The 12,964-nt window shown below is 35.7% G+C and overlaps 1 protein-coding gene across 1 annotated transcript in view; it reads right to left on the bottom strand.

Moving 5' to 3' along the window:
- Positions 1-12,964, bottom strand: part of CFAP47 (cilia and flagella associated protein 47) — a 262,195-nt gene that overhangs the window by 74,987 nt on the left and 174,244 nt on the right. Inside the window, 3 exon segments of the mRNA XM_058829276.1 lie at positions 1,336-1,447; positions 3,694-3,801; positions 6,091-6,266. Coding sequence (XP_058685259.1) covers positions 1,336-1,447; positions 3,694-3,801; positions 6,091-6,266 — 396 coding nt within the window.

The following is a 12,964-nucleotide window of genomic DNA, read 5'->3' as shown; positions in this document are numbered from 1 at the left end:
GCAGAAAATCTTCTTTCCTATGAGGGTGACCAAGCACTGGAACAGGCTGCCCAGGGAAGCTGTGGAGTCTCCATCTCTGGAGATATCCAAAACCTGCCTGGACACAATCCTGTGCATCCTCCTCTGGGTGAACCTGCTCTAGCAAGGGGGTTGGATTTGATGGTCTCCACCCCAACCACTCTGTGATTCTGTGATATAAATGCCACCCCTGACTTTGTCACCAAAACTGAAGGAAACCACATAACCTCTCCAAACATGGATTTGTAATGAAAGAAATAGGTTTAAAAAGGGGACAGCTCCATTAAATAAATATTAAGTGCTTGCATATAGCAACCAAAGTTCTCCTGTAACTGGAAGAACTATGACAATTAACAAGGAACATTTCAGAATTTAATCCATAAATTATATAAAGAACTGAGGATTACAATAAAAAAGAGAGAAAATTACTGCAGTTAGTGTTGAATGTGTCTTTTCCTACAAAATATAATATATCTATTGTTGCTGTGTGAATCTCTAGTGATAAATTATGAGAGCAGAGATAGTTTTTTCTTGTTGTTAATTTCCTGCACCAGATAATATGCAATCTGCAGCAGCCAAAAGTCATTATAGGTATATCTAACACACTTCTGTGCCAATGACCTAAATATAATACATATATAAGACTTCCAGATAATTAATATAATTTGCATTCATTATGTTTCTAAGCTCCTATTCAAATAACAATTCATTAAATTATTAGTAATAACACTAATCTAAAACTAGTCAAGTTTTAACATAGTTTATAAAGATGTGTTATTATGCACGACAGAAAAGACAGACAAGAAAAAACCGGTCAACGTGGCGTCAGCACAATTCTAGGTATTTGCTTGAAGCCTCTTTGTAGCTGTATTGATCAAATTATTATTCATAGTCCTTGCAAGTTGTTTATAACTGCCATGACTATGAGATATCTTTGTATTCTTCCATTAATAGTTTATCTACTAACCTAAATATTTACCTAGTTATCCTGTTGATTATTAGATACTTATGAAGCTTCTAACCAGCTGGTTTGTTTACAACTTCTCCTTCTAATATCTCCTGAATTATTTACAACCTACACTGCAGTCCTGCTCAAAACCATTCCACAAAGTATTCCAGGAAAAAAATCTGCTCTTCAGCTTCAGTTGCTTTTCATGTTTGACTGTTTTCTACCTCAGGCTATAAAATCTCTAAAATATGTACTTAAAATGTGTAAAAGACTGTATATTCTGAACCCACAGTACAATACATAATTCAACTTGTTTTAAAAAGAAGGCTCTCTTGTCTTTTTTATAAAAACACAGAAATCTTACTTACAGGTTGTTTTGGGTCAGCCTCTACTGCAAAATGGTTGGGATCGCTGTTAACCATTTGTAGAACCAGAGTTTCATGAGTAGGATTAGCAAGAGGTATGTATGCATAAGTCCATCTGGAAAAATTCATATACAGAATGATGATTAATTACAAAGCTTCTTCCATTACATGTCATTATGCAGAGGGTTTTGTTTTTATTTATTTCCTGAAAAATTCTGGATTTTTTATTTAAAAAATAATAATTAAGTTTTATTGCATTAGCAGTTCCCCACTAATGTGGAAACATATTTATTAACTTCAGTTACTATTAATAATCATTATTAATAACAATAAATCCTGAATTCATTTAATGTTTCATTTTGAAATTTTTCAGATCAATAGAAAAAAGAATACAGAGAGGACACAATGAAAAACATTATTCTTATATTCATATTCCACTGCTGCTTCTGCATTCAAGGAAAAGGTGGCATAATGGAAGTTAATCTGTTAAAAAAATAAAGATCTTCGCTAACCAGAAATGCTTCAAGTATTTGATGATGTTTACATTCACATTTCTGAGTACATAGCAAGGAAGTACATCCATTCAAAAAAATTCTCAAATTGATATCTTTCTTAGACAATACACAGATGTTTACCTGCACTGCCTTTACATATTCAACATACATTGATACAGACAATTTACTTGGACTATCTCATCTTTTTATGAGGCAGAGAAATTCCCAGTAATTCAGCTGTAAGCTCAATGCCATCATTATCAGCTCTTGTCCAACCCTTTGCAGTTCAAGAAGAGTGCTGATGACATTATGCTGACACTGCTGGACACCGCTGAAAAGAGCCTGGCACCAGCCTCTTGGCACCCATTTTTGTGATATTTATATTGCATTGCATTAATGAGATCCCCTCCCAGCCTTCTCCTCTCCAGACTAAAGAGGCACAGATCTCACAGTCTCTTCTTATAGGAGAGATGCCCCATACCCCTCATCATTTCTGTGGCCTCCACTGGACCCTCCCCAATAGCTCCTTGTCTTCCTTGTGGTGAGGAGCCCAGAACTGTCCAGAACTGGACATGGTGTCCTCCACATATTTATAGATACACAGGAACTGTAACATGCATGATCTTGTTAAGGGGAAAGAAATCTCATTGAAAAAAAAAAAAAAAACAAATAAAATATGGACTTTGAGGAGTTTTAGGTAAGAATTTTGACAAGAAGAGTTGTAGTTAATGGTGCTAATCTTTTCCAACATCCATTTTACTTGCAGTAGGAAAGGATGACTTGCTATTTTCCACTAGACCATTTGTGCATGCAGTTTCCAGGCAGTGCAGGCCAGAGAAAATTATGAATGCCAGAAACTCTGAATAAAAAGGTTTTAAGTAATTCCTAACTCCTAATAGCAATAGCCTACATAGCAGAGAAAAAATATGGTTTTTACTCCAGTCAGCCCAGAATTTTAAAGCAAAAGCCAGGAAACAGCACAATTTTTTTTCTTTAGAACATAATAACAAAGGCATTGTCAGTTTTCTTCAGTCTGTGTATCATATTTGAACAGCAGAATATATTCCCTCACAAAAATTTAATCAGGTAGAATTTCATGTTGTGCTCTCCAACAACATTTCTACTCAGTCTGTAATGTAAATTAGCTACAGATTTAGTCAAAGATACACAGAATTAAGTGGAATTTGTCATGCAGAAGAGCAACGTGTCCACAGAAACTATGAGGAAGTGGAGGTAATATGTGGAAAATCACTATTGAAACTTTGACATTCTTCAAAGTCTTATCCTCAAAGTTTTAGTTTATGTCTTAAAAGCGAGAACTGAACTGAACATTGTGCTATCAAAATGCACATTGAAATTTTGTTGAAGGATGGTAATAATTGGGTTAATTTCTCTAAAGGCATTAATTTTCTTAACACTTGCAGTGTTTCAACCATGTCTACCCACAGGATCTGCAGGACAGAAGTCGCATTATTTTGCCATTTCTTGAGAGGTTAAAAGATATTGCTAACTCATAGACAAGCATTTGTAAAGCAGGATTGTCAGTAAATTCCTAGTTCAGAGAGAAGAAAAGAAACAGAAAATAAAGCAAACCTACAGAGCTCTGTAAAATGGATCCTGGTGATTACATTCTGCAGCATTGTCAGTGATTTTTATATAAAGAATTCAGTAGTTTACATAGAGGCTAAAATTTCATTTCAATCGTTTTTCTGTAAGGAATATTTCACCTTCCTGCAAATCTATTTTAAAAAATATTCTGCAACCTACTACAGCAGACATAGAGCACTATTCTGAGTTTAAACTCTTCATATATTCCATGACACTTAAAAGCAGTGACCCAGTCCAGCACTCTGAGCTACTCACTTACTTTCCAAGCTCACATCCTATATCAGGCAGCCCAGCTGGCGATGGCTTCTCTACGTTGAACTTCAGGGAATACCAAAATTCCCCAATCACATCTGAGCGGAACATGACACTAAAAACAGATACATAAGCTTAATATGACAGCTATTTTTTTCAGATAATTAAAAAATCTGAACACATTAAAATTCAGGAGAAACCTAATGAGTTCAACACAGTGAGTTCTTTAATTGGATCATATTTTTCTTCCGTTCAACACTTAGTGCTGGTATCTGAATTCAGCTACCAACTCTAATAATATTTAGAATTACTGATGCAACAAAATCTCATCTTTGTCTTTCTTAAATTCTACCAATAAAATTCATTTGTTGCTTGTAGTTTCTGTTAGCTTGCTTTTATCAAAAATACAACTCAAACATATTCCAGCTTACAAGAGTAAGCTTTAATTTCATTTCAATATCACAGTCTTTTGTTTTTAGCCATTTTGAAGGTCAAAGTAACAGAAATACTGTACACTAATTTTAAAAAGGAAAATCTTTTCAAATCTAGTGGTAAAAACTGAGGAATAGAAATAAACACATTCCTATGAGCATGGCAAAGAGACTTCAAGGAATATTCAATATATTGTTTTGATATACAATCAAGGATTGTCATGACTGAAAGTTGCTTGCTGCTAGGTGAGATATATATGGTAATATATTTCAGCTACAGACATTCTAATCCAGTCCTTTCCTACTGCAGAATTCCTTTTCTATTTATTGAGGATTTTGAGCAACTGAGTCATAATAACATTAAACCAAAGCACTGGAAACATATAAAAACTTAGAAGAAATGCACTGTACAAACCCATGACCCTCTAAGGATGAGTTCTGTTTCTAAATTATAGATAACTATGTCCATTCCATGACTTTATGGTTCCAGTCTATCCCCTGTGCCAACAGAGCTTTTAAAGTGAGCGTAAAACAGCTCTAGGAAAGAATCAACCATTTGAAAAGGTACACCTGCCACAATCCCTTTTTCAACAGTTCTTCCCAGCTGCTAACAGCAAAGGAAACAGACCATGGCTTCAGAAAAATAAGTTAATAGTGTGGATGTAATGTGGAAGTACCTCTGTCCAGCTGTAACTGCAGTCTGTGGGAGCTATTGCAATTTAAAAGAGCTATTACACACTTCTAGAACAAAATTGCAAAACCATTTGGAGAACGTCAACATGTGCTTTATTTCACCTCTGCATATATTCCCTAAGCCTCTGCCCACCAAAGCTGAGCCCAAAGTTTTGTCCTGTTAAAACAAACCTTTATTTTATTATTGGAAATAATTATTGGAAATTCAGCACTTGAAAAATACCAGAAATATTTCTGGTATGAAAAAAAAAAAAAGTTGAGCTCAATTCTCATCTTCAGTTTAAGATAGCATAATTTCTACAAGTTCCCACAGAAATAAAATAAAAAATTAGACTTTCCAGAGTTATAACAGTATTCATTTTTATAGAACAGTATTAGGTGAATCTGTATCACTCAATGATACCTGACATTATTCTGGTGTTTGGAAAAATCAATACAAGAAAATTGAATAATTCTCTAAATGGATTTTGACTGTAAATACTCTTTCAGAATTAGTCAGATGTCTCTGCCCTCCTCTGAAATTACCACCCAACCCTCCAACCCATCCCCATATTTCTGCCAGTCAGTTGAGCTAACTGAAAAACAGGGAATTGTTTTTCAATCAGCCTTTAGAATAAATAGTGCTTTGGTAACCAAATTCCCGGAAAATAAGCATTGCAATTCTACACTGTTCAATTACTTGCTGTAAGACCAAGAGGTCATCTATCTTTTCATTGGTAATTATCATACCTGCATGTTTTCATTGGGATTTCCAACATAATGAAAAAGTTTTAACTTAAAACCTCTCCATATTCGTTTAGTAGATCATGGTTAAGTAATGGAAGATCGTGAAGGTAAATTGATTTAAGTGAAGACAGTTAAGGGGCTCTCCACCTGCTTTAGTTATGTTCTTACAATTTCAATCCTTCTCAGAAAAAATGAAATTGTGCTACTCCCATTACAGAACTTAAAAATTTACAAAACTAACGATTAATCTGAAGTTTTAAAGGAGGGCTTCTAAAATTAAGTAAGTTTCTAAGACACTGTTCACTAAGTTGTAGTGAATTAGAATAACAAGGAATTACTCTATTGCCTGTCAATAATTCTTTTGCCCTGAGAAGAAAGGTGCTGTTAGGGATACAATACATTTAAAGCTGAAAATTTTCTTAATTCCATTTATTAACTTTTTCTGTAGGGGTTATTAGGTCAGTATTTTCATCAACTGACTTAGGTTTCAATGAAAGTAGTTCATTTATTAGTAATACATCCACAATCACAAGTATCAAAACTCTACAACAAACCTTCCAGCAAAAGAGCCAAGAGCAGCTGCAGAAAACTGTAGGTGATATGAAAATGTTTGTTTGGGCCTGAGGATGAAAGACTTTTCTCCAAAAAGGGATGGATGGTCCAGCAACACACTCATCTTGAGAACTTTATTGGTAGGATTAGTGATGGGAATATTAATTCCAACAGTATCCTAGAAAGAATAAAAAACACCAAAATCACAAAATTAATTATGAGTGATTACACATAAAACATATTTCTCAAATAAGTGTAAGCTCATTGTTTACACTTGTGCAGACTCAGCTGCACCTTTGTTTGGTGTGTGAACTCCAAATCCAAATCCAAAAAAAGCTAAGTTTCAGCAAGAAATGTTTCAGACAACCTTCAAATTGTAAACTCCTTAATTCCTTAAATACAGAAAAGTTCAAATCTTCATGGCTGGTCTGCATTCTAACAGCCCACTTCTCCTTCCAAGATATGTCCAAGGCTTGCCAAAATACACCTTTCAAGCCCATCTGCTGTAATCCCAAACAGGTAAAAACTCCAAGCTGTCTCCTAACAGCCAAGCACAGACAAATGGAAATATCCACTTTGCAAGCTGGCAAACAAGTAGGCTGAATTCTGCTGGATCTGTTCCCTGAATTTATAAGTTACATCATAATATTTGACATTAAAACAACACCACCACAATAAACAGTCGCTCTCTTATTCCTTTAGGCCATTTCCATCACAAGTGATCTCCATATCTTTGTTTAAAGTCTAAGGGAAGGACCATCTTTCCTTGACCACCTGGAAAACATTGATACTATTAAAGATGCATAAAAACCTCCACTTACTGTAATAAAACAGAGACAAAAAATGGCCTCATTAGATAAATATGCATATTTTACACGTGGAACACCTTTATGATGAGCAGGAATTGGGCAGAGGCAGCTCACTCTGCACAGCTCCTACATTTCAGCAGAGTTCCCTTTGCTGTAAGGTTAGAAATGGTGTAAATTCATCCTCTGTGCCCTGTGTGTATCAATATCAATGCACCTCATGAAACAAAGCTCTTGGAACAGACCAGAAAGAATGTACTCATGAAGGCAGCTCATTGTGATAATCCAGGGGGCACACCTGCAGTTTAAAATATGCATTTTCTAATTATATATAGTCATCCATAGAAAATACACAAAATACAAAAATAAAGATATGTGTTTATTTCTCTGTACCTGTATTTGTGTCTACTCTTATTTGGGTCTCCTTCCTTTGCCCTAACCAAACAGTTTATTTCAAAATGTTGGTTTGGCTTTTTTTAACATATAGTGATTTGTTTCTCACAGCAAAATTATTCCATATACTTTTTTGTAAAAAGTAAGTAATTCAAGTTGCAATATGAAAGGAGAAAAATATAAAATGCCTATTAAAATTAATAACACACTAAAAAAATAATATTAAATACTTTTATGACCCCACACAGAGCTGCCTCACACTCATTTCATCCTGCCTATGATTTGGTAAATTTCTATATATTTACAGTTATAGACAATGACTATTGGAATATACATAAAACACATTTAATGATCTACAGATGGCAAGACTAAACCAACAATTTAAATCATTTAAGTGCCTTGCATCAGTAAAATGGGATTTAAATTTGCCATAAAATATTTTAAAGCTCAGATTAATAGTTTTTACTGCTGTAAACAAGTTTCTAAATCTATCTACCATTTTATTGCCAAAGGCTTCATAACAATTTTATAGTAAAACATCTACATGCTGTGTTGAAGAAATACTTTTACAGTAAAAAGGAAATATGGGACAGCTGATTTAGGAAAAAAAGCAGAAACTATCAAAGAAATTGTTCTAATCTTCTACAGATAGGAAATTTTACATTGCCAGTATTATCATAAAACACTGTTCTCTTGCCAGTATAAAATGAATGCTTAAGATTATGTATTTCCCTGGAATTTACCAGGAAATTTGCCTGGAATTGCCATAAACATTTCCAGGATCTGCTACTTCATAGATGGTAATAAGAGCAGATGTATGTTTATCAGCAGAATATATATATAATCTTTATTTTTTTACAATTTTTTTAAAATTTCTAGGCCTTATTGGATTGTTATTGAGGCATAGAACTAGGATAAATAACAAAATGTCCATGCAATTGCTAAGAATATTATTTTTCTTGAAAGTACTATTTTATCAGACAGAATGTGAAAGAGGAACATCACAGGTAATTTCCAAACACATTCATAGTCATTAATTTAGTTCCACATTTCCATCCTGAGTATTTTACAAACATTTTGACAGAGGAGAAATGTAAAAATTGAGAAAAGAAGAAAATTAATCTCTTTCCACAAACATTCCTTATATCAAGGCTGCCAGTCATCAAATTAGAGCCACTTTTGTGCAATATGTCATGCTATTATTCCCTTAGAACTTTCAATTACCCACTTCTCATCCAGAGCAGGTTATTTAAAATAATCTCACAAGAGTTAAAATTAAATTAAATGGAATGTAAATATTAGATAACATTTATTCTCTATGGAAATTGAAAAAACAATCAACTGCTAACACTCAATCCTACATTAATAGCCTAAGTCTATGCAAAGGTTTAATACTCTGTAAACCAGACTCTGTTTCAAAAGATGCTCACTATCATCAATTGATCATTTGTGATAATATACTTAATCACTGACATATTTTATGCCAAAGACTTTCTCATCATTTCTTTTGCTATTTCCTTCTTTGAGCAATTGGACCTTATTTATTTAAGTCCATAATATGCAATTTTACTTTTATTAATGCATGCACTGCACTGAACTTTCAACTAATCCTCTTTAGAGTTCAACAAAATAATTTGCAGGAAGATGGACACATTCTGCAATTACTGCACGTAACAACTCTCTGTGTTCCACCTTCAGCAATAATTCTATTCTCACCATCAGCAGGTGTCAACAAAAGCAGTACCTGGCCAAAGTGTCTAAAAGACTAAAATTCTTATCCTTTAGAAGAACTGTTCTCAATTAAAAATCCAGTTTTATTAAGGAGATGGCATTCATTCCACATTGTTTGAAGCTTTTTCAATCCATAGACCTTTATGTGAAAGCATTTGTATTTGCTCCCAAGTTTGCCAGGCTATGGCCATAGAAGCAAATTTTCAAGTTGAGTAAGCAGCAAGAAAGTATTTTTAATGGCCTGGTGAGATAATGCAGCAGAAAGTCTTCCCTTTGTAGGTCCTTGCCCAAATCATGGTTCTTCTAGATGGCCAAGTAACAAGTGCCTTCCTTCTCTGTGCTGCACCTGACAAACACAAATGTTGTTCACTCAAGGACTGAACTTGGAATGTGGCAATATTGTTGAAAAAATAGATCTTGGACTTCTCTCTTCCATAGGCTCAAAATGATCAGAGCTTTCAGCATCCCCATCAGTGCTTGTCTGTCAGTAGCAGGAGTTAAGAGTCTCCCACTGTATTCTCATTATTTACTCATTTCTGTTTCTTGGAACAAAAGAGGCTCAAGTGAGTTGAGCAGCAGAAGCTGATGACAGTTTCAGGGCCATGATGATCTGAGATCAGCCCAGTTTGGTCAAACTGCTTCTAGAAATCAGTTCTGGCTCTTGAACCGCTTGATGCAAAGTGTCCCCAAGTCACACCTCATCACCCTTTTCTACACACACACACTCCCAACCCAGACATGCACATCCACCCTCAGCTGGGCCTTTCTGTGATCCTTCACACACAGAACTCCTGACCTCCTCTATCCTTCGGCTTCCTACTCACTCCTAAGTCAATGGAGAGGATCTTTGTGAAGTGAACCGTCTCCCTCACTGTACAAGCTCATTTTTGGTTTATTTTTTCTCTCTCTCTGAGATGTGAATGAATTCCCAAGATAACTCTCTCCTTTCCACGTGGGGTTATGAGTCTAGAGAACCACAGCATTTCTATTCTCTTGATGCTGTATTTTACCATTTTACTTGGCACATTTTTCCTTACAAAATATCAGCTTTCAAAAAGGCACCAACTGTTCATCAGCATTGAAGTCTATCAGACTACAGCAAATTGAACTGCTGGAAATTTAGGACTAAACACCTTAAGCAAATTATATATTTGTAAATTTGCTTAGCAAGGAATCCATTGTTATTACTACTGCAGTACAGGAAATTAGAAGGAAATAGAAGGAAAAAAAATTGCACAGGACATTTAATATCAGAAGCTAATAGGGCAGTGAGTTTCAGGTTTAAATTTACATACAAATTTACATAGAAAAATCACACTGAATTGAATTTCTTTTAGCTGAAATGTGCATTAGTGCCTAAGTAATAATGCCCTGAAACAGAATACAGCAATGTTTAGTTCATAAATTATTACAATAATTCTAAGCTCCCTGACTAAAAATTACTACACTGTTAACCTCTTAATGTGGCCTACATATTGTACCAAGCAAACAAACTGGGAAAACAATATTTTGCTAGAAAGGATTACAAAATAAATAATTCTGAAGTGGAAGGAAAGGACAAGACTGAAAAAGCATTACATTTAATGACTGAACTTATGTCCTCAGCTCCACCAAAAGATACCAAAACCCACACCAAACTTATATTACAATAATTTATACACATATAGGAAAACCAATGAACTAAAAAATATGCACATATTTGATTTCCATATAAAGATAAATAGAAAAAGTTGTATCAAAGATGAGTTGAATACTAAGCAAAGCACTATTTTAAGATAATTATAAGAAGCATACCTGACAAGGGGATACAGATTGACTAAAAGTAAAATTAACATCCCAAATTCCCACAACTGAGAAAGTAATAACTATGCTCACATCTTAATGAATACTTTTTTGAATTTGAAATCAAGGGCACCTCTGCATCCATGGAGACTGAAGCTCAATAACTCTACATACTCCTGAGATTACAGGCAGATTTCCTTCCCAGATCCAGCAGTGTTAGAAGAAGAAATTACCAATTACAGCTACTCTTTGCCAGCGTCTATACTGAAGATTGGCACTTCCAGTGATCAGCTCAGCTGCCTAAATCACCTCATGCAGTAACCTGGCTTATCAAAGCTCAGTTGGGTTTGACAGCCCTACTAAATAAATAATTGTAGAAGTCAATCTTTTCCATTACCAGAAACAATGGGGAAGGAGATCATAGAAACATAGAATTGTTTGGGTTGGAAGAGACCCTGAAGATCATGTTGTTCCATGGGCAGGAACACCTTTCATGAGACCAGATTGGTCAGAGCTCCATCCATCCTGGCCTTGAACAATTCCAGTGATGGGGCATCCAGAGTTTCTCCAGGGAACCTCTGCCTCACCACCCCCACAGTAAGAAACTTCCCCCAATATCCAATCTAAATCTACTCTCTGTCAGTTTGAGACCATTCTCCCTTGTCCTGTCACTGCATTCTCTTGTAGAAAGTTTCTCTCTGTCTTCCCTGGAGCCTCCCTTCAGGTACAGGAAGGCCACAATTAGGTCAACCTGCAGCCTTTTCTCTCTTCTCTCTCCTCTCTTCTCTTCACAATCCCAATTCCCTCAGCCTCTCCTCATAGGAGAGATGCTCCCCCTAATCATCCTGGTGGACTCCTTTTTCCCAGAGGTCGATGTCCTTCCTGTGCTGGGAGCCCAGAGCTGGATGCAGCCCTGCAGATGGGGTGTCACCAGAGCAGAGCAGAGGAACAGAATGCCCTCCCTCCCCTGCTGCCCACACTGCTGTTGATGCCGCCAAGGACACATTTGGCTTTCTGGACTGCAGAAAGATGGGCTGCTTCTGATATCTGACACTGAATTAATGTAACAAAGGAGCAAATTAATCTTCAGAGGATTTTACAGGAAAATCATTTACACCTACTTTGTCATCAACGTTTTTGGAAAGCATGACTCAGCAAGTGACAGACTTCAATACAGCTCCTATTCATCATTTTTATGGGTCACTTTGCTGTGCAGATGCATGAAGACAATATATGAGGTGCCAATGATGGAAAACAGTTTGATATTTACACTCCTTGGGAGATAGGACTATTTTGGGTGATGTAAATCCAGGCTGCATCTCTCAAAAACAGACATTTCTCTTTTTTTCAGACTCTCCTTTCTCCTTCAGAGACTGTCATATCCACAGCACCAGAACAAAATACTTAAGGTCAGTATCACTCAATAAAAAGCACTAGAAAGTGCAACATTTCCAGTGTTACAGTACAGAAATGTACTGTTCTTAGATAATGAAGTCAAGAGAGGTATCAGTGACCACTGCATTTTCAAAGTCAGTTATGTCTCATGGAGTTGTAATATGCAAACTCTTCTGCAAGCATGTCATCACACTCAGATACCTGCCCAAAATCAGCCTCAAAATAGCAACCATCAGCATTTGTGACCCTTCCTTTCAGGGAAGTTAAGGAGATCCAAAATTTAGGATACTTTCAGTGTCCAAATAGCTTCTGATATATCAGGTAGACAGTTTGCAAAACCTGTTTTTTCCAGTCATTTCTCTCTGATCTAGCCTAATCTTACTCTCAGAGATTTTTTTGAATGTAATTCAGGTTAAATGTTTAAGTAAATCTGTGTCATTCCCTTATTTACCACAGAAGTGCACTTTATTCCTGGACTCTGAATGTGTACAGCACTTCAAGGCTTAGTTCCTGAATTAATTGCATCTGCCCATAGAATGCTACAACACATAGCTCTAATTATTTTCTGCTGGTCTCACTGATTTGTTTTCAAGTGCTACATAAAGTCGCAATAATGCCATAAATTCACAAATCCAATAAACTAGAACATACTTTGGAAGGCTTGGTGAGTGCTGATGATTTCTGCATATTTATAAAGAAGTGAGTAACTGAAACCACAGAATTACTTCCAGGCATTTACTCTAACCTAATTTAATTCACCTATTAGTTT

Source organism: Poecile atricapillus, chromosome 1, assembly GCF_030490865.1.
Source record: "Poecile atricapillus isolate bPoeAtr1 chromosome 1, bPoeAtr1.hap1, whole genome shotgun sequence".
Taxonomy (NCBI): Eukaryota; Metazoa; Chordata; class Aves; order Passeriformes; family Paridae; genus Poecile; species Poecile atricapillus.
Note: the sequence above shows the minus strand (reverse complement) of the source record. Positions and strands in the feature narration are given on the sequence as shown.